This window comes from Momordica charantia (assembly GCF_013281855.1).
Source record: "Momordica charantia cultivar OHB3-1 chromosome 2 unlocalized genomic scaffold, Mcharantia_2.0 BLBB01000002.1, whole genome shotgun sequence".
NCBI lineage: Eukaryota > Viridiplantae > Streptophyta > Magnoliopsida > Cucurbitales > Cucurbitaceae > Momordica > Momordica charantia.
The window spans coordinates 8,489,820-8,513,586 of record NW_028275160.1 but is presented as its reverse complement, the minus strand read 5'-3'; the positions used below and the strand labels follow the sequence as shown (position 1 = coordinate 8,513,586).

At 32.6% G+C, this 23,767-nt stretch overlaps 1 protein-coding gene and 2 pseudogenes across 2 annotated transcripts; 1 reads left to right on the top strand and 2 right to left on the bottom strand.

Moving 5' to 3' along the window:
* Positions 1-1,925: 1,925 nt before the first annotated feature.
* On the bottom strand, positions 1,926-8,090 carry LOC111017143 (disease resistance protein RGA2). 2 transcript variants are annotated; one of them, XM_022292823.2, is made up of 2 exons: positions 8,007-8,090; positions 1,926-5,426 (listed from the first exon to the last, which is right to left on the bottom strand). In XM_022292823.2, exon 2 carries the CDS (start codon positions 5,396-5,398, stop codon positions 2,135-2,137), a length of 3,264 nt encoding a protein of 1,087 aa, XP_022148515.1. In that variant the 5' UTR covers positions 5,399-5,426; positions 8,007-8,090; the 3' UTR covers positions 1,926-2,134. The 2 variants fall into 2 exon arrangements, with proteins under 2 accessions (XP_022148515.1, XP_087977401.1); XM_088121275.1 differs by having other exon boundaries at positions 1,926-5,543; positions 8,007-8,035.
* Positions 8,091-15,008: 6,918 nt separating this feature from the next.
* On the bottom strand, positions 15,009-19,184 carry LOC148212768 (putative disease resistance protein RGA3; annotated as a pseudogene).
* A 3,281-nt stretch (positions 19,185-22,465) lies between these two features.
* LOC148212767 (uncharacterized) lies at positions 22,466-23,507 on the top strand (annotated as a pseudogene).
* Positions 23,508-23,767: the final 260 nt, after the last annotated feature.

The window sequence follows — 23,767 nt, the reverse complement described above, 5'->3', positions numbered from 1 at the left end:
ATTATTTTTCGTCTTTATTATTTAATTGTCACGTCAATTGGACAAAAAAAAAAAAGAATGAGAGGATAGTTGAAATTTTAAAACGTGGCACAGCTAGCATTCCCACTTTTTTGATATTTTGATAATTCCACAAAAATAATAACTTTAAAAAATTAGCTCAATGGGGTTTGGATTGGATTTGTTTGATATGATCATAATGTATGTCCATGATTACTCTCTACCATCTATTTTTTTCTTTTTTTTTCTTTCGAATGAGTATGTATGTATATGTATCTATCTATATATATAATAATCAAGAGTAAATAATACCTTGTGATATAAATAGACCATAAGCAAGTTATTACAAATATAACAAACCGAAACTAACACTACAACAAATCTGTGTTTCAATGAACGGACAATGAGGGGATAACATAAAAAGTGCTAAAATTATATAAAAAGAAAAACTGTAAGTTTCAATTGTCCGGCTAAAAAGATATATTGTAATGTCGGGTCAGATCCAACACTAAAAAGTAGCAAACTTTTAAACCCTAACTTGAATTTACTTCTGCCTTACAAAATTTTCTGATTCGACTTTTTTCTTTTTACTTCTAATTATTCGCTTGTTGAAATAGCATGCTTGGGCTAAAATGATTCTAGAGAACTTGATTTTTCAATGGCTGCCAACCAGATTAAGAGGGAGCTTTCTTATATTCGATAAGGTCTTTGAGATAATGTCTGAGTTATTTTGGAAATTTATTTTCACAAATGTTATTGTTTACAAATTTTACCGTCTTAGATTCATAGATTTAAAACTTTTTCGAAATGCTAAATGTCCTTATTTATGACATTTATATTTATTATAATTAGTCTTTTATTTAAATGTAAAAGATTAATATTCTAAATTTGATTTTCTAAACATTAAATTATTGTGGGACCTAGGGGTGTTCACGGGTTGGGTTGGGTCAAGTTAAAAGGATTTTTGGGACGAACCCGAATTTTCGGGTTAGTCAGATTAGGGAACTGAGGAAACCGATTTCAATGGCCAACCCAACCCTAAAATTTCGGGTTGCTTCGGGTTGGGTTATCGGGTTGCTTCACGGCGGCAACGAAGGACGAGGGATAGACAGATCTATGGCTAAAGAGTAGATCTGAACCTACTTCATGGCGGCGACGACCGAATCTGTGGATCTCGAGTAGATCTGAACGTGCTTCACAGCGGCGACGACTGAATTTGTGGGTCACAACGACGATGACCAGATCTGTGGGTCTCGAGTAGATATGAAATTGCTTCATGACAGCGACGACTAGATCTGTGGGTCACGACGGCGACATGAGATAACATGGAAGGAAATGAAGCGTTGAGATTAAAAGCAAATGGAGGGTTGAGATTGAAAGTAATTATATAATTATAAAATGATATATATATATATATATATTAATGATTTCGGTTCGGTTCGGGTTGAACCGATTTTTTAAAGAGCGAATCCGCGAACTGAACCGAATCGGTCGGGTTGGGATTTTTCCAACCCAATCCAACCCAATGTTAAATTCAACCCAACCCAACCCTCGTCGGGTTCCTTGAACACCCCTACTGGACCTAAATCAATCATTCTCATACCCTAATTTACTCTTTAATATATTATACTAAATAATGAAATTTATTACAAAATATTCAATTATTCTCATAATCTCCAAATTTACTCCTTAACATATTCTACTAAATAATGAAATTTATTACGACTATATATATATTTTTATTTATTTATTTACATGGAGATATAAACTATATTCGACTGCATTTTTATTTATATGGAAATATAAACTATATGACTGCCATCATTTGTGTGCATATTTTGCCAGATGACTTTAATAGAAAAATTAAAATCACAAACAAACAAAAATAAAAATGTGTAGACCGTGGGCAACGTCTCAAGGCAAGGGACTCCCAAAAAAAAAAAAATTGTACCATCAAAATGATGAATTACAACAAAATGTTCTTCATAGTCACAACTATAGGATAACACCAATCATAGTTTCTTTTCCTTGAATCTTCAATAGTTTTGTAAATGGAAAACTTGAATAATTAAACTGAGAATTATTTGAATACACTTACCCAAAGGGTGGTGCTACCAAAAGGGCTAAAAAGAATTATCTATAGCTTATAAACACGATAACCGAAACGAACATCAATTTCTGGAAGATGGGAAAGTTTGGCCCGCTCCGTGTCACCTTCGTCGAGTTGTAGTTGTGGACATCTATCAACATATAAAGCACGTAATTCGGTGAGGCGTAGCATTGCTTCTCTCGAAGGCAATTGTTTCAGATTGCTGCAAAAGTAAAGTCCTAATCTTTTCAAAGATGTAAAGTTTCCAAACCATTCTGGCAATGCTTCAATATGCTCAAAATTTTCAATGATTAGAAATTTCAGAGTAGTGCAGTGCTCAACTTGTCGAGGAACATGGGTTGCAGTTCCCAAATCGTCACACAAATGAAGATATGTAAGAGAAGGAAGGTGCATGAGAGGACTAAAGTCATAGTCTTGGATGCCTCCATTAATTTTCATTGCTTCCAACTTCTTAAGATGGGCCATCCCCTCTGGCAATTTGTGTAAGCCACCAATGCTTAGAGAAGACAACCTGTTCTTATTTTGCAGACTTAAGGTCAAATTGGAACAGTCCTCTATTGTCAAATCTTCAATGGAGTGGCAAAATTGAAGCCCATTTGGAAGTTTGTTCAATCCATCACATCCTGAAATAGTCACATGTCTAAGGTGCTCAACACCATTCTCATCACAATAACCAAAAACATCTGGAATGTTCATTAACTTGGGACATCTCCAAATGTTCAAGCTTTCAAGGCAAGGAAAAGTTGTAAGATTTGATGCAACTGTTACTTCTTTCCACTGCTCTAAGTTCTCCATATCAGAGAGTAAGAATGCCCTCAGCTTGGGGAATAAGGTCCTTTGGTTACAATCATTTCCATAGAATTCATTGCTTATACTTTGTACACTATGCAAGCCATATACCTCAAGTCTCTCTAGGTTTCTTAACTGCCCAAGCATTGGAAGCCTTTCACAATTTTGACAATCCCTTAAGCTTATTACTGCCAGATTCTCAACAAAAATGTTGTTTGGCAAAGATTTGATTGCCGAGCGCTCGATACTCAATGATCGCAGATTTTTGTGTGGTTGAAGTCCTTCCAATATTTCGAAATCTTTGTAACTGTCGTTATCTTTTCTTAAATGAGACTGACTCCATTCAAATTCTAGCTCATCTAAGTTCTCCTTTTCCACCAATTTTGCAGCCCTGGCTTCCTCTTTACTTTCAACTTTCTCTAGAAAACAAAGATTCAAACTACCTTTCAAGTTTTTCAGAAGTCCAAGTTCTGAAATTTTATGACCATTCTCAAACCCAACCACAAAATAAGATAACGTTTGCAGCTGAGTCAACTTACCAAAATATGCAGGCATTTTATATGTATCAAAATGATACGGATAAAATTGCAAATGTTTTAAGTTAACCAAATCTATTATATTCTTTGGAAGATCTTTAATCAGCAAGCCTCCCATATTTAGTGTCTGCAAATTATAAAGCAAAGCAATAGATTTTGGAAGCTGTGTTATTGAACAACCTGAAATGTCGAGATATCGCAAATGCTTCAACTCACCAATTGAATCTGGTAACTCAGAAATTGACCTTGAATTCATCTTCAAAACACGCAAACAAACAAAGTTCATCACCTTATCATGAATCACCTTCTCCATTATGGGAGGCATCATTTGATCTTCACAATAAATTATGGTGCGTAACTTGCTTGCAATTTTTTTATTCTCATCCGTCCAAACTTCCCCATCCAATGAATTGTTGGAATATTGCAATTTATGATCATTTGAAACATCACATGCAATGTCATGTATAAGATCATGCATCTTACAACTTACAATTATTCCTCTATCATCTTGAACAACATCTTGAAATAAGCAACGACGCAACAAGATCTTGAAGTGCCTATCTCCTTCATCTTCTATTGTTTCGTTACTTCTTCCTTTTGGTAGATGAATAAATCCTTGTGCTATCCACATTTGAATTAGTTGTTCTTTCGTAAACTCAAAATCTTTGGGAAAATTTGAACAGTAGGCAAAACATTGCTTTAAAGAATGTCTAGGTAGACGATCCACACTTAATTTTAGTGCGGATGTAGCACTGTTTTCGTTTTGCAATGAATTACATACTAAACTTTTTAAATTTATCACCCATTTATCAGGGTCTCCTAAATATTGTTCTGCGCTTCCCCAAACTTTTGCAATTAATGGTAGGCCACCAATTTTTTTAACTAACTCTTCTCGAACAACTTTCAAACTTGAAGTCATTGATAGTCCATTTGCATTTGCACTTTCTTGAAATAAGGACCAACATTGATCGTCAGATAGTTTACCTAAATGATGACTAGGAAGTGTTTCCATAATTTTTGCAACTTCAGCACTCCTTGTAGTCACAAGGATACCATTTTCTGAATTTTCAGTGATCTTCATCAAACAATTTTTCAACTCATCCCACAAAAGACGATTTTCATTCCAAACATCGTCAAGCACAAGAAAATATTTTTTTCCACGCATCTCTTTGTAAAGTTGACCAAGTAAGACCTCCTTTTTGTACTCCAACCCACTAGGAGTATCCTTCAAAGTTTCTAAGATTGTTCCCAAAATCTTATTGACGTTAAAAGGTTGAGACACACACACCCATATGGTATTATTATTAAAATGATGTTTGATCCTCTCGTGATTGATGACCAACTTCGCCAATGTTGTTTTTCCCAGTCCACCGACACCCACAATGGGTAAGATAGACGTAACATGTCTATTTGTAGCATCAATCACCCTATCCACTATGCTCGAAAGTTCAACATCCCTACCCACAATATCAAAATCATCGATTTTTGAGTCCGTCTCTCGAAGTTGGTTCATATCAATCTCTGTTTCTGTGGTATTATCGCCCAGAGATGCTAATTTAGGTAACTTGTCCATATGTTCTGATAACATCCCTAGAATTTCCTTAATTTCTTTGGCCCTTTTGAGACGAAAGGCAGGAGAATATTTAGATGTGCAAAAGGAAAATGGTACCTTCCATTTGGTTTGTGACTTCACCTTTTTACGAAGATCTTCATAAACAATCAAGTCCAACACATCATTGGCTTCATCAACAGTAAGCTGAAGATCATTCACCCCCTTCCTCAGTAGATCATCATGTGAAGTCTTTTTTGTGGTAGCATTTATGATATTTTCAGCCTCAACAAGATTTTTGTGCAGCTCCTCTAGTGCATTGTTAAAGCCAGTTGCCACTCCAATTTGCTCAGCTACAACACTTGCGATCTTCTCCAACACTTTTTCAACAACGCAAGTCCATAGGGACTCAGCCATTTCGCCAAACTCCAAATTTCTGTGCTGCCTACAATAATTTGCTCTCGTTCATTAAATGATCACAAAAGTTGTGGGTAGCAACAATTTCCTATTCTCCGATCTTGGTTACTATGTAAGTTTTACCCATCTAAGAATCGACTCATCACTATGAAAAGGAAAAAAAAAAAATAGAAAATTAGACTTCCAAATAGTTTTAGATTTTTTTTAATACAACATGCGGGAATGAGAGGATTTGAACTGGTGAACATAGGTATCTTGACCTACTGAGCATAGTCAAATTAAAGGTATGTTTAAGAGTGATTTTATCCCGGTCAAAATCAACTAGGCTAAAATATCAATCTCAAACATACCCTAAGTAGATTTACATCAAAACAGTGCAATAAATTAATGCATAAAGTGCAACATTTCGTACTCAAAATGTCGAGCTATAGCAAATGATTAACAATGCTTCTTGTCAAGCATCGATGTTATGATGATAATAATCTAAATTTTTCACGTTTGAATCAAAATAAAATACATCTAGAAGAAAATATATACCTTAACCACTGTGTCGGATCAAATCAAAAGAAAAATTAGCTATAAACATGCACATGAGTCAAATACTCGCAAAATGCAATACTGTTTGCGGAGGTATATGTATTAAAGATAAAAGAAGAAAAAAATAATTTAAAGAAACCTATGAAATATTATAAATACTTTTCTATGTATCTTCATCATTGGACTAATATGATTTTTGTTGGAGGCGAATCCTGACCTGCCACGTGTCACGATCGAGAAAAGGTGGGTTGGTTAAACACGCGGGTGAAGTGAAGAAAGCGTCTCCAAAATACTCAGGTCGGCAGTCAGGGTAGGACCCATAGTGCCGAGCTGAGCTGATACAGAGTCCGTAACAGTATCCCTTCCGTGCCCGACAACACGCCGCGATTTTAGGGTGTGTCAGAATCCTTGTCGGGCCCAGTTTCTATAAATAGAAACCCTTGCCTTAAATGCAAGGTACGCAATCCTAAGTAAACTCGGCAAGTTAGCTCGGACTAGAACTAACTTGCTCGTCGGAGTGCTAATTTTGTGTTGCAGGTCTCAAAAACTGTTCAAGGAAGGTGCCGACCATTGGCCATAGCTCGTCCTGAGCATACCGATCTGAATCGTGTCCGAGCTCAATCAATTTCGGGCTCAAACAATTTTATTTGATTGAACTTTTATGCTGAGTCGCAGGGAGGGGAAAGAAGTTTTGGAATTGAAAAACCATAGCTACTTAATCTCAGTTAATGAATCTAGAATTTTTGTTCAAGCGGCTTTATTGAAAATTAATTATGCTCAACAAAATTTGCCTCAAATATTACAATGATAAGTGGTGGATTCAAACCTTTATTTCAGGGGCTGAATAAAAATAATTTGAACACATTAATATTAACATGTATTTAGTTTATATATTTTATTATTAAATTGGTTAATTACAAGTTCTTCTCCTTAAACTTTCAATATTATGTCCAAATAGGTCTCCGCACTTCAAAATATATATATATATATATATATATAAAATAAAATAAATTCTTAAACTTTCAAATTTTTATTTACTAAGTATATAAATATAACCCAACCCTACTTTAGACTCCATGATGGCCATCTATTTTAAGAATTAATTCTAATGTTTTCTCTATATTAAATGTTGTAGGGTCAAGTAGCTACCCGGTGAGATTAAGTCGAGGTGCTTGCAAGTTGACCTCGATACTCACAATGATATTATAAAAAAAGAACATAGAACAAAATTTTCTGCGTAAATATAGAAGAAAAAGAGTGAACTTGAAATAATAAATAAAAATTTCTCCCTCTATAATAATTATAAAACTTTTTTATAAAAATAAATTATTTTAAAAATAATTTACTGAAACTAAAAATATTTTTATACAAATATACTATTTTAAAAATACTTCACAGAAATTTAAAATATTTTCCACTCATTTCTATTTATATTTAAACAAAAAAAAAAATCAAACTCAAAAAAGAAACTAAAAGTTATAATATATATTTTTCTTATATATAAAAATAAAAAGTTAATAATTTTCGAAGAAAAAAAATCACTCCCAGTTTTTTTTTTCCTTATATAAAAAACAGTTATTTGTTCGAAAAAAATAAAACAGATATTACTCAGTTTAAGGGTGGTAAAGTTCAAATTAAATATTGTTTTTATGTTCGGGGGCTCGATGACCCAACTATACATCCATCCTTGCTTAATCTCCTAATTAAATTAGAAGATAATCTTTCATAATATCTTATTCAAATCGGGCTTAATTTTGTTAAAGATCATGATTAATTTTTGAAAAGCTTCTCAAATTTTATTCCAAAGAACTAACAAGTAACAAGTTGATTATTGCATATGAGTAATTTGAACGTAAGCCTATTAAATACAAAATTTGAATTCAATATCAGTAAGGAAGAGAATGGATTTAATCATTTTTTTAGTACATTATCGTGGGATAGGAGATTGAACTTCCGATCGATTTCGAGAGAAGGAGTTAGAATGAGGAGGGATGAAGCATAATACATATACATAATAGGTAAACAATAATAAAAAAAAAGAAAAAAACATGAAACTTAATGTTATACTTACTTGAAGGTATGAGAGAATATTGGAGAGAAGAGTTTAGGATTTTTTGTTCTTATTGTGTTGTTGATAGGGCTCTTTATATAGGGCCAAAACCCATCAAACAAATTTGTTTAATTTCCTTTTTTTTTAAGAAAGAAATTTGATGGTGAAAAGTATTTTATTTTTTCAATTTATATTTTTTAAAATTAAACTTATGCCATTTTGATGGTTCAAATTCCATTTACTGTTTTCTTTATACAAAAAGCACTCTTCCTAAATTCTCAAGCTATTATACACCACAAATTTTCTTCTTCCTTATTCTTTATTTTCTTAATCATTAAGGTATGCCATAATTTTTCTTTATCTTTATTCTTTCTCAATTCTAAAGGAAAATGCCACATTTTGTCTCTTCTTTGTTCTTCCTCAATTCTCAAGATGTGCCATATTTTTTTCTCCCTCACGTTTCATATTTTGTTTATCTTAATACATACATTTTTTTTATTTCTGTTTCTTTCTCAATAAAAAACGTACAAAGGTTACAAAAATATTCTGAGAATGATAGGGTGGTGAAGGAATTATTTGTAAATTAGAAATGGGATTTTGAGAAAATACAACTGTCGTGTCATGACAACCATTGTTTTTAACGTCCACATAACATTTTTGAATCTTAGGATTTAAACGCCGGGAAAAAACCAAAAAATCTGATTTTCCCGCCAAAAACAAGTCTTATCATTCCGTGACGATTCCCAAACGTCATGGAATGGCCCGTCGAAAATCCAAAGACCTCCATCTTTTCCCGTCAAAAACGCATTTCTACATTTCGTGAATTTTTTAAAACATCACAAAAAACGTGACTTTCTTGTGACGGTTAGAAACATGTCATGAAAAGTAAAAAATTCAGAACACTCCACCATGACCTGCAAAAAACGTGCATCACCCTTTCTTGACGTTTTTTAAACGTCACGAAAAACGAATTTTTTGCTAAAGTTTTCGTGACGGTTAAAAAAGGTCAAAATTCCGTAAATCTCCATTTATTCACTCTAAAAACGCGTTTTTTTACCTTTAGTGGCGTTTTTATTAAAATTTCAACAGTGATTTACTGTCTATTAACGTCACAAAAATCCAAAGTTCTAGCAGTGAATTTGATGAAGCAATGAAGAGTTAAAAGATCTATTTCTAAAGCTTTTACGATTTCATGATGAACCAAAGTCTTATTTGCAGGACCATTATAATGGTCATGCACATAAAACTTTAAAATATATTCAATTGAAAATAATTCACTTTTGAAATAAAGTATAGGGTTATCTCTTGAAACTTAATGAAACTAAATTGTAAGAATAGAACAGAAACTAAATCTAAATTGTAAAGTAAAAAGATTAAATTAAGGCCGAATTAACATTAATTAAAGTGTAAAACAATTTATTAAAAAATAATGATCCATTAATAGAGGGAGGAAACAAGTGGTAGAGTGTTTAAAGTAGTAATTATTAATTTTTTTGAGGTAATGAGAAGAAAACAACTTGACATAAAACAAATTATGGAAAAACTAAATTGTCGAGCCACGAGGGAGTTTGACAAATCCACTCTTCCCTCAAATCGTTTTCCATCACTCGTCTGGCTAAGCCATGGGCCACCTTATTTGCCTCTCGACTGATATGTTTCATTGAAACTATTTCCATATCTTCCATCATCTGCCAGATTTCTTTTAAAAGCCAAATAATTTCAGTTTGATCTTGACACTGTCTGTGAAGTAGATGAATGGCTTCAAGGGAGTCAGATTCCAAGTGAATTGGTTGACAGTGTTCTTGTCGAATCGCACGCAATCACTCGCAAATAGCCATCAGCTCTAGGTAAGTAATATTTCTTTCCGCTCTTATAATTCTACAGCCTGCTTTGATGAATTAAAATCCAGCCAATCCCGCCGGTGTTTGTTTCAGCTCGCCATGCTGCATCTGTATTTAACTTCCATGAATTTGACATGGGAGGTTTCCATCGGGCACCTGTATTGTCTCCAATTCGCCTTGTCAGGTGCAAGTCCTTGTTTGTCGACTTTCCTTCTAGATTTGTGTTTCGACCTGCACTGTTGATTATGTATCTGTCAATCGCCAATTGAATGTCTCTAGTTTATGAATGAACACCCTTGAAAATTGATTTGTTCCTCATTTCCCAAATCTGCCAAGCTATTATCATGCTTCTTCTACGTTCTTCTTCACCAGCCTTATCAATTAGCTACTCCCAATACTCTTTTGTAGTCCAGTTTGTCGTGTAAATATAGAAAAAATTTGCTTCAATAGGGGTGCAATTTATCCATATATCTTTAATTACCTTACATTCCCATAGGATATGTTGAGTAGTCTCTTCTCTTTTCGTGCAAAAAGGACAAAACAGATCAGTAATAATTATTTTTTTCACCAGATTAACTTTAGAAGGAAGAATATCATTATAACTCTTCCAACATCAGATTTTAATCTTTGGGGACACATTAGTTTTTCAGAATTTCTTCCACCACAGCTTTTGATTTTCGCTATTAGAAGTAGAACATTCTTTTGCTCGCTCCAATTCCATCCCTAAGTGATAGGCGCTTTTAACAATGAAAAACCCTCTTTTGTCTTTATTCCATATAATTTCATCTTCTTGACTCTGTTGCAGTAAAGGAATTTTAAGAATCATTTCAGCTTCCTCCTCACAAAAGTTATCATGGACAAGATTCTCATTCCACCTTCGCCTTTCACTCATTAGACATGCCACAGAATTGTGATTCATCCCATCTTAGACATAAACTGGCGTGCAATTGCCTTCTCGAGGAATCCATGGATCATTTCCTATGGTAACAGCAGCCCCATTCCCAATTCTCCATCTACAGCCTTTTACAAACAAATCTTTGCCCCACATTATATTTCGTCAAACAAAGGAAGGATTTTTTCCCAATTTGAGCCCTCATGAAGTTACCATGAATAAAATATTTTCCCCTCATAACCCTCGCAAAAAGACTATCCGGACTCCTAATCAATCTCCAACATTGCTTTGCTAGCATAGCTTGATTTAAAATGCTCACATCATTAAAACCCATGCCCCCTTTATCTTTACTTATACACATCTTCTTCCAACTCCTCCAATGTATTTTCTTTGTCTCATCTGATGATTCCCACCAAAACTTAGCACATAAAGAATTGATTTCTTTGCACAAGCTAACAGGTAACCTGAAACAATTCATGGCATAATTAGGAATGGCTTGAGCAACTGCTTTAATCAATACTTCTTTACCTCCTGTTGAGAAAATTTTCTCCTTCCAACCTTGAAGCACCTTCCAAACTCTCTCCTTAATTGAGTTAAAGACTTGACATCGACTCCGAGTTATCTGCGAAGGTAACCCCAAATATTGCCCTAGAGTGTTCGTATACTTGATCTTCAATTCATCTTTGATATAATCGATCATCTCCAAACTTGTGTTTTTGCTGGCCATAAATATTGACTTTTCAAAGTTGATAATTTTCCCCAACGCTTTCTCATAAAAGTGAAGAACATTCTTAATAGCTTGACAATCTCGACGGGTAGCTTTGAAAAAGATCAAACTGTCATTTGCAAAAAATAAATGGGTTATAGAAGGGCAATATTTATTTATACACAAACCTGAATAATTTCGAAGTTAATTGTTCCTCTTTATTAAGGAGTGTGGAAAGACCTTCTGCACAAAGGAGAAAAAGGTACATGGATAAAGGATCGCCTTGGCGAAGACCTCTTTGAGGAATAAAAATCCTTCTAGGAAAACCATTAAGAATGACTGAGAAGCTAACATACTCAACACAATCCATATCAAAGTAATCCATCTACTACAAAACCCCAATTTCTCCACAACCCCCCTCAAGTACCCCCACTCGACTCGATCATACGCCTTGCTCATATCCAACTTCATAGTGACCACTTCATCTTTCCCTGTTCTTTTATTGTTAATTGCATGAATACACTCAAACCCAATCATCGCATTATCTGTAATTAATCTTCCTGGCACAAACGCTGATTGGTTGGGGGAAATAACCTTATCAAGAACTTGTTTCAACCTATTAGCCAGGACTTTTGCCATAAGCTTGTAAATCACATTACATAAACTTATAGGGCGAAAATCTTTCATATCCGAGCCAATTCAGACTGACCATTTAAGAACTTCAAACATAGATTCGTCGTTTCCTCACCCACAATATCCCCATATTTCTGAGTAGTAATTATAAATGTAAGGTCCACGGAATAAGAAATGAGAGTGATGAAATCCCCATATTTCTGAGTAGTAATTATAAATGTAAGGTCCACGGAATAAGAAATGAGAGTGATGAAATCCCCATATTTCTGAGTAGTAATTATAAATGTAAGGTCCACGGAATAAGAAATGAGATTGATGAAATCGTAGGAGTAAAATGTAATGATTACAAAGTTTAAAATAAGTCTTCGTTACTACCATTTAGTAAAAACATCATCAAATAATGGAAATTTTGTTCTCATTCATTGCAAATTCTGTTGAGATAAACGATCATAAGTTTCTCTTTGTTAAGGTATGCAAGACTTAACACCATTTAATAACCAATATAAAACTTAAAATAATGTAGAAACTTAAAAGCCATAAAACTAAAACCCGTTTTTTTTTTCTTTCTAATTTTTAGTAGCTAAATTTCGTTTTTATATACATTTTTTTTAACAACCATATCAACTCTTATTGTTTTTAATTTTCTTATTTTCATAATAAAAGAAGTTATTTAGTTAACAATTTTTCCTCAATATGTCTACATTTTCATCCCTCTATCCATTGATTCAGCATCGACATACGGATTAATCCTTATATACCACTTATCCCTATATACAATCGATATGTCTACATTTTCATCCCTCTATCCACTTATATATGTCAGATTAATACTGGTATACCTAAAATATATCTTATATTTAGTATATCAGTGTGATATACTCAACTGATATACTTCTTATTAGAATAGAAGGAAGAACATAAACACTTCACTAATTTAAAATAGAATGAACAATGAGATGAACAAAAAACCTATTAAATACGGTATGATTTTTTTGGAATTCTAAAAAATTGAACCCTAGATTGCAAAGAAAAATCCTAACGATGAACAAAAAACCTATTAAATACTGTATATGTATTGTATACGTCTGATATACTATTGATATGATATTCTGATATATCTGATGTGAGTTTCTATGTAATATATATCTAATATACGTCCGATATACTATTGATATAATATTCTGATATACCTGGGTATGTATGTGATATACTACTGATCATATGAGAGTTTGATATATTTGAAATATAAATGTATGATATACTTTTGATATATTACTGATATGAGTGTCTGATATACTTATAATATGTATGTCTGGAAAAGGTAATTTGGGAATACGAAAATATTCAAAATCAGAAATCTAAAAAATTTTCTATATTTGAAAATGTAAAAAAAGGGACTATATTGTAAAATATATAAAACTAATTTGCTACCCAATACAATTCCCCTAAAATATTTGATATATTTTCTACTTAAAAATATTTTCATAAAAAGAAATTTAATTTTATTAAAAAAATTAATAAATATTATAACTTTCATTATCTTTCTTGTTACTTTTTAATACACATAATCTTTCTTCTATATTTGTATAGATAATTTAATTATATTTTATTTTGAACAAATTAATACTATATTATGTATATATAAAGTCATGACTTTTTTATTTGTTTTAAAAATAACTTTAACATTTATACTCAACAAACTAATTTCATACTTAGTGTCCTCCTCAAGAGATAGTTTTGGAGGTCTGTGACCTCAAAGAATATTTTGGAGGTCTTGAGTTCAAGCCACATTGACACTTTTTAAAGTTTAAAGTAAATTGGAACACTTATCCAAGTTTAAGACTTCTCATACTTTTTAGTCATAAATTTCTTCAACCAATTGGGGAACAATATTTTTTTGTTGGAATCGTTAATTCCATTGAATTCATTGCTTATACTTCCGAGCTCATATAAGCCAATAATGAAAATGTCCTCTAAGTTGGGTACGTTAATTACATAGCCTTGGAAGCCTTAGCTTTCAAAATTTGGACAAGAAGATAGTTTTATTGCTACTAAATTCTCAACAAAAGTCTTGTCAAGAAAACATTTGACTAAAACGGATCCAATGACCAAAGTTCTGATTTTTGGGCGGTTGAATCCTTGAACCCTTCAAAATCTTTGTGATTCTCCTCATCTTTTCTTCCATTTGGCCAACTCCAAAAACAAGGTTAGCTGATGCAAGTTCCCACTCTACCAATTTTGCACTCTTAGGCTTCTTCTTTGACTCAACTTGATCGACTCAATAAACTAAATATTAGATTTTCAAAGGTCCAAGTTCTGTAATTTGATTTTTCTTTTCAATGTGGGATCCTTAACATGTGCTCCTCAACATCGTGGAGTGTTTTGGGCTCTAATACCATGTTAATATTCATGGTTCCATCTCAAAACCAATTGGCGATGAAAGGAGTAGCTCATGTCTATTATAAACCTATTTTAGGTCCCCTCTCTTTTCAATGTGGAATCCTTAACATCACCTCTCGATTTTATAAGACATCATCTGTTTGTAATAAATAGTGGTGCTTAAAAAAAACAAAAATCTCTGTCATTTTTTAACAACATCTTGAAATAAGCAGTGAGACAACAAGATCTTGATGTACCTGTCGCCTTCATCTTCCATTGTTTTGTTGCTTCTTCCTTCAGCTTGTAGATCTGTAAATCATTGTGCCATTCATATTTCATTTAGTTGTTCTTTTAAAAAAAAAAAATTTAGAAAAATTTGAACAATAATACACAAAACAATGCTTAAAAATATAATATATATAACCCTTTTATTTTATTAATGGCTAACTTTTGTATTCTTTTTTTAAAATATAATATATATTTTTGTACATTATTATTTTTACGGATAGTACGTAAAATCTTAATATTTCTAATGTTTTCATTTTCATAATCATTTTTAAAAATGCAAACTTTATCTTTCTATTTATTTATTTTTAAATTTTAATCATTTTCTCTATTACTTCGATCACAATCTTGTCATTCATCATCTCTCATTCCTGTGCATATCCCTCAAATTCCACCAATTCCCTTGCCCCACGCCACTCTCTCAAATAATTTCTTATCTCTCAAAAACATCATTTATTCCTCTTAATCCTTTTTTTTTCTTTTTCATTCCCTCTTAAACTCTTATTCTCCACACATTCAAATTCTTTACTCCAATCACCATTTATTTAAATTAATTTGAAATTTATAAAGGTGAAGAAATAGTATTTAGAAAGAGAGAGAAAATTAGAGGGGTGGAAAGGATATAGAGAAACTTATAAAGATAGAGAGAGTATATAGAAAAGAGATAAAATTAGATAATTGAGAGAGAGATTTGTATTTAAGTGACAAAATTACTCTTAAGATAATTATAATAAAATGATAAATTTCCCGTACAGAGTTACTAAATTAATTAAAAAAATAACCATCATCAAAATAATAATAGTAAGAAAGAAACTTAATAAAAAAAGATTAGGATTTGACCCAAATACGCGTCAACATGGGAAAATTGGCCGCCATTCCTGTTCAAACATGACAAACTTAACCATACCTTAAGCGGAATAATACAACACATGCACGTACTCATCCAAAGAGCAAAATTCAAAAGGTTACCCATGAGTTTTTCTAAGCGATAATTAGTACTTATCTCTAAATAGGTCATAAGTTCGAATCCACACCCTCGTTGTACTAAAAACAAAGAAAAAACAAGAAAAACTTGAAAAAGGAAAAAAAATAGAACCACTAATGCTTGTCATTAACATAAACATCAATTACTGGAAGAAGAAGGGAAAGCTTGACCCTCTTCCAGTTGCCTTCGCCGAGTCTCAAGTGTGGACATTGAGAAACATTTAGAATACTCAATTCGATTAGGCACATGAACATGGTCCCTTTGAACAGACAAGTTTTTCATACGCACGCAGAATGAAAGATTCAATGTTTGTAAAGACGTAAGATTTTCCAACCATTCTGGCAAAGCTTCAACGTCGTCGTCGCCACAAAAATCTTGAATAGACAGTTCTTGCAAGGCAACAAGATGATCGTGATGTTGAGGAAGTTGAACCATCACTCTTCTTAATTCGTCAACCAACGAAAGCCTAATAACAGGACGCACAGGACGTAGGTGCATGAGATCATGGTGCATCATGCACCCAAAAATGTCCATTTCTTTCAAGTTCGTGAGGTGGGCTAACTTCTCTGGCAACTTGATTCTTAAACAAGACAACATTTGATTGTTCGGCAAATTTAAGGTCAAGTAAGAGCAATTGTCAATTAATCTCAAATGTTGGATGGAGTGGCAAGATTGTAGCCCATTTGGGAGTTGGGTCAATTTGGAACATTCTGAAACGTGCAGAATTTCAAGGTGCTTGACACCATTCTCGTCACATGAACCAAAAACATCTGGAATGTTCGATAACATCGGACATTTTGAAATTTCCAAGGTTTCAAGACGAGGAAAAGTTGTAATGTTTGATGCAGCTGTTACTTCTTCCCATTGCTTGAACTTCTCCATCTAAATGAGTTTAAATATGTTCAGCTTGGGGAAGATTGCTGTCCTTTGATTGGAATGATCATTTCCATAGAATTCGTTGCCTATACTTTGTACATTATTTAAACCAACAATATGAAGTTCTTCTAGGTTTGTTAATTGTCCAAGCATTGGAAGCCTTTCGCAATTTTGACAATCAATTAGTCTAATTGTTACTAAGTTCTCAACGAAAATCTTGTTGGGCAAACATTCACCTAGAAATGATTGGATGTTCAAAGATTGAAGATTTTTGTGTGGCTCGAGTCCTTCCAACACTTGAGAATCATTGTGGTTGTTATGATCCCCTCTTTCATTGCACCAATTCCACTTAAAAACTAGCTCACGTAAGTTCTTCTTTTCCATCAACTTTGCTGTTCTGGCTTCCTCTCTACTTTTAACTCTCTCTAGATTTGAAAGTTCCAAACTGCCCTTAAGGTTTTTAAGAGGACCAAGTTCTGCAATCGTACAACTCTTGTCAAACCCTACTATAAAACAAGACAACGTTTGAAGTTGAACTAATTGGCTCAAATGTGGAGGCATTTGCTTGGTGTCTTCAAAGTAGATTTTTGAGAATTCCAAATGTCTTAAACTAACTAATTCTCTTAAATTCTTTGGAAGATTTTCAATGGGCGAGGATCCGACCCTTGGAGTTTGCAAATTATATAGCAAAACAATAGATTCTGGAAGCTTTTGTATTAAGCAACCTGAAATGTCGAGGTATCTCAAGTGCTTCAACTTACCAATTGAATCTGGTAACTTGTAAATGGATCGTGAGTTCATCATCAAAACACGCAAACAAACAAAGTTCGCAATCTTATGATGAATCACCTTCTCTATTATGTGAGGCATCTCTTCATAACAAACTATCATGCGCAACTTACTTGCAATTTTTTTGCTCCTATTTGTCCAAAGTTCCTCGTCAGATAAATTTCTAGGATCTAATTGCAATTTTTGATCCATTGAAACATCACATGCAATATCACGTATAAGATCATGCATCTTACAACTTATGATTCTCCCTCTACTGTCTTTAACAACGTCTTGAAATAAGCAACGAGATAGTAAGATCTTGAAGTACGTATCTCCTTCATCTTCCATTGTTTGGTTGCTTCTTCCTTCTTCTAGTTGAATAAATCATTGTGCCATCCACATTTGAATTAGTTGTTCTTTTTTAAACTCAAAATCTTTGGGAAAATTTGAACAATAAGCAAAACATTGTTTTAACGAAGATGGTAGATGATCCACACTTAATTTCAATAGGGGTAGAGCAAAATTTTTCTCTTGCAACTGTAGCGGAGTTCTGATTACACTTTCCAACATTGTCACCCAATTGTCATAGTTTTCTTGAAATCTTATTGCACTTCCTAAAACTCGAGGAACTAAGGGTACACCACCAAACTTTTTAACCAAATCTTTTCGAACAACCTCCAAATTTGAAGTCATAGGCACTCCACTAGCATTTGCGCTTTCCACAAATAAGGACCAACATTGATCATCAGATAGTTTGCTTAGATGATGACAATGAAGTGTTTGTTCCATGATTTTGACAACTTCAGCACTCCTTCCTTGTAGTCACAACAATACTATTTTCAGATTTTCTAGTGGTTCTCATTAAAGAGTTCTTCAATTGCTCCCAAAAAAAGAATCTTCATTCCAAACATCATCCAGCACAAGAAAATATCTTTTACCATGCATCTCCTTTTTAAGCTCACGAAATAAGACCTCCCTATTGTCACAGCTACTTGAAGGACCCTTTAGATTTTGTAAGATTGCTCTCAAAATCTTGTTGACATCGAAAGGTTCGGACACACATACCCCTATAGTTTCATTAAAATGTTCTTTGATCATCTTATGATTGAAAACCAACCTCGCCAAAGTTGTTTTTCCCAATCCACCCATACCCAAAATAGGTAAGATAGTGACAACATGCCGATTGCTGGCTTCAATCACCTGTTCCACTATGCTTGAAACTTCCCCGTCCCTTCCCACAACTTCAAAATCATCAGGCTCTGAGACTGTCTCACGAATCTGGCTAAGATCACTCTGCATCCTTTCTATGGATTCATCACCAACAAGTCCTAAACGAGTTGCCTCATGCTCATGTTTGCTTAATTGTTCCATAATGTTCTTTATTTTCTTTGCCATCTTGTGACGAAAGACAAAAGAATTCTTAGTAGGGAAAACGAAATTGCGTACCTTCTTCATCTTTTCAGTCTCCACCTTCCGTCGAAGATCTTCATAAACAAGTTTGTCAAATAGATCGTCGACCTTACGAACAAGATGATGAAGTTTCTCCACCCACAGCCTCACTGAATCATGATGCAATTTTTTTGTGTTGATATCAGTTAAGAAGGTTTCAGTCTTGAGTAGCCATTCCCTTAGCTCCGAAAGCTCCTTCTCAAAGCCCCATGTGAGGCCAATTTGCTCTGCTGCAAGTTTCACCACCTTCTTCAACACTTCCTGTACTCCAAAAGTCCATAGAAACTCAGCCATCGCTCTGATCTTACTTTCTGATCAGTCTATTTGGGGAAGAAGATCATACAAAATCAAGAATGGAGGGAGTTTATAAATCAAAGTGGTCCTATTTTGTAAGTCAACGTGGACTTGGGACAGGGGAAGCTGTGCAGAAAGGACCAAAATCAATGTCCCTTTGACCTCATCAACAGCTGGCAACTAAAATAAAACCATGAAAAGAACAATATGAAAAGGATAACAAATATATTGTTAATTTTTAAATATAAGTAAATCCTATTTTGGACCAAGAAAAAAAATAATCATTTCTATCTCTACAATAATGTTATGATGTCTATTTAAATTTAGTATCCAGACATTTTTCTTATTTTCTGGAATCGATGTAAGGTGACTCTCGTTGCTTGAACGGCTCAAACTTGAGACCTCAAGGTAGGTCGTACCCAAGGCCCTAGTCGCTACATCCCTTAAGGACATTTTAGTAAAAAAAATTATATGAGAAGTTGAAAGCTATAATTTTATTTATTAAGATAATTTCATTTTATTTATAATTGTCTGGTCCTTGAACTTTAGAATGTGGTTTATTAGGTCCTTAAAATTTAAATTTAAATTTTTATCTAGTGAGTTCTTGAAATTTTAATTTTATGTATAATAAATTCATCTTAAAGAGGAAATTATAATGAGGGGCTCCCTAGTGATAGTGTATCATTCATATAGTCTAATGTGTACTTAATATGCTTGTTTCTTTCCGTACAATAATTGGGGATATGGGGAATCGAACCTCCGACCTCGAGGAGAGAAGTAAATATCAATTACCGCTGACCTATGTTCTTGTTGGTTTTAATATGCTTGTTTTACATATATACAAATTGCTCCTTTAAAAGTTTGGGAATCTATTAGGTACGAAATTAAAAATTAAAAAATTTATCATACACTTTTTAAAGTTTAGGAACCAAACTTACAACTTAACCGATCATATGTTTTAGCCTTAGAAAAGGATGATTTTTTTATTTTTCTAATTTTACAAGGGCAAAATAGGAAAGTATAAAAAGTGAATAGTAAGATATTAATATGGAAAGTTATCCCCCATGTACCATTTCAATGTTGTTCAAACAAATATACAAATAATCTGTTTAATTTACAAAATAAAGAATAAAGAATAAAGAAGATCATAAAATGGATAGAAAGAGATCTCTAAAATTCACATCTTATTTCATTAAAAAAAAAAAATTACATCTCAATCTACTCATATTAATAAAGTATTAAATCATAGGAACTAAATTATAGAAGTAGGGTACACAAATGAATAATGTTTTTTTTAGCACAACATGTGGGGAGGAGGATCGAACTCACAGCTTCTTGGTTGGAACTATATGCCAATTACCGTTTAGCTATATTCGTTTTGGCAATTAAATTACCAATTTAATCATTGTAGTTTAATACTTATTTTTAATTTAGTTTCTACAATTTTGAACTTAATTTTATGTTCGTGGGGTTTTCACAAGTTTCGATAGGTTCCCAGTGATTTAGTTTTACCCATGTGAAAATATACTTATTTTCTCCTATTGTTTATTAAACGCTAAATTTTAATATAGTCAACTAACACGCTCAATCAAATAAAAACATGCTATATGTTCATGTTATGTGACTATAAAGATAATTGGTGATATTTGAATATACCGATCCAATTGGAACTTTTAAAACTTAACGATTAAATTAAATTTAAGATCAAACTAGGTAAACCAAATTAACCCTTTTAAAATATCAAATAAGATTTAGCTCAAACCATGGAGTACTAAAATATTATTTTAACATTTATTTTAAAATATCAATCTATGTGTGTATTAAAAGAAAAAAAATAGCTTTGCCCTTGGGACTTTTGTTCTTATTTAAAATTTTTATTTAATTTCTAGACTTTATATTATATATATATAAAAAGTTAAGTCTTCGTCATTAACTTTTTTTATAAATTATTTAATAAAAACTTAGACATAGAAAAACCTTTTTCATTTATTTCATGAGAGGGTGACTATATTTATGATGATATGTTTGTTTGCCCAACATTATTCTAAGTGGTTCCATATCCTAATGGATTTTAAATGAATTTTACTGTCTGTTATCATAAAATATAACAAAATTATATTTTTCAAGTATAAATATTCTCAGAAAGATAAGATTTTGTAGGATATTTCAAGAATTTTAAGTTAAATTAATTATCTTAGGATTGTCATATTTTGAATTTTTAACTAATAAATTAAAATTAAAAGTTTGTATGAATGAAATATTTATTTTCTTTTCCAACCAAAAACTCAAATTCAATTACAATCATTTTAAATATTTCTCTTTTCCAAATAAGATAAAAAAAAAATTCAAACTTCTTGAATTTCAAATCACAAAAATTTCTTGAATTTCAAATCACAAAATTTAAGATGAGTTAACATATGTTTTAGTCTCAACACCTTTTTTATAACTAATTCGATACCACGTGTGCAAATGCACGAACTATTTTCAATTGAACTTAATTTTATGATAACATAAATAAACGAGACAAAACAGTAAAATAATAATAATAATAACAAAAAAAATAAAATTAAGATGTATATATGCAAACTTCATCAAGATATATGTATTTTACCAATTTTATCATTTAATTGCATTATTTCGTACCTTTTTTTTAATGAATTTTAGGTTATATTTCATATTTTTAATATATATTTTTAAAAAAAATATATAAGTACTTTAATTTTTATTATGTTTGTTTATTAGAAATTCTTAAAAATTTTCAAGCTAACGTTTTGTTATATATTAAACTATTATGAATTTTTAAATAGATGCCAATTAACCCTTCCTTAGTGTCCAATTTTGAGGTGTCTCAAAATCCATGCTCCATATGTTCTCTATGTGTCTTTTATTCATAACCACATATGTTCCATTATCCATGTACCATGTGTTGAAATCATAATGCCCTATGTGTCTCAATTTTAGACATTATTAGTGTCATGTAAATCACACCACATGCTTATCCATGGCCTATAAATAAGGTCAATGTGGTGCTCAATTAGTAGTGAGATTTTGTGAGAAATTAGTGGTGAGAATTTGTGAGAAATTAATGAGAAATTTGGTGGGAAATCAAGTTTGAAAATTGGTGGGAAATGTTATTTTGAATTTTGAATTTTCTTTATTATTTGAATTGTTTTGTTTATTTTATTTTCCCGACGTTGCCTTGTTTCGTTCCTCAATTCTACAACACGTGATCAGCACGAGCCTCTGTCATTTCCCCTGTTGAAGGTATGTTCTGAAGGTAGGTAATTTAATTTTTATTTTTCAAGTAATATGTTGTTTTCATATGTTAAATCTCTAATTTGAGTTTTTTTTTTTTGTGACAGTGTCACCATGACAAATTTGACCAAATTAGAATTTGCCACTCTTGATATCAATGACAATAATTATTTGTCATGGGTACTAGATGTTGAAATCCATCTTGATGCCATGAACCTGGGAGAAACCATCAAAGAAGGAAATACAACCACAAGTCAGGAAAAGGCAAAAGCCATGATTTTCCTTCGTCACCATCTTCACGAGGGGTTGAAAATGGAGTATCTGACAATAAAAGACCCCCTTGCCTTGTGGCAAAATATGAAAGAAAGATATGATCATAAAAAAACAGTTATTCTTCCTAAAGCTCGTTATGAATGGATGCATTTGAGGCTCCAGGACTTCAAATCAGTAAGTGATTATAATTCTGCACTATTCAAAATCAGTTCGAAATTGAAGTTATGTGGAGAAAAAATTACTGATAGTGATATGCTAGAAAAGACATACTCAACCTTCCATGTCTCGAATATACTCTTGCAACAACAATATCGAGAGAAGTTTTAAGAAATATTCTGAGCTCATATCATGCCTTCTGGTTGCTGAGCAAAATAATGAGCTATTGATGAAAAATCATGAATCTCGACCAACGGGAACAACGCCATTCCCAGAGGCGAATGCTGTAAATTTCAATAATCTTGGTCGAGGTCGAGGTCATGGTCGAGGGCGTGACCGTGGCAAAGGAAGAAATAATTTTTCATTTCGTGGTGGGCGTTATAATCGTCCAAATTTTAAAAGAACCACACGAAATGTTGATCATAAAGAAAAAGCTCCACAAGATCAGAATTCCAGAAGTGTTGAAAATAAGTGCTTCCGATGCGGTATGACTGGGCATTGGGCACATATTTGTCGTACATCGAAACACTTAGTGAATCTTTATCAAGCTTCCTTGAAAGAAAAAGGAAAAAATGTGGAAGCAAATCTTGCCTACCAGAATGGTGATATCTTTGACACTGACAATATTACAAGTTTGGATGTGGCTGACTTTCTTGAATCTCCTGGAGAACAAATTGGCACAGTGAGCAAAATGGATAGAATAACAAGTGCTTCTTTTGATTTTTGAGAATATTCAGAACTAATGTTTTTTTATATCTTTTATTTATGTTTTGTATTTTAAGTTTTTTTTTTCTTCTTCCTTCTTCTTATTGTAATTATTTTGTTTAATGAAGAAGCATGAACAATTTTCATATATTGGATGACTTGAAAATGAGCAATGGTGATCTATATCTGGCAGACAGTGCGACTACGCACACAATACTGAAAAGTAGACAATATTTTTCTAAATTGACAATGTTGAAAGCAAAAGTCAATACTATATCAGGT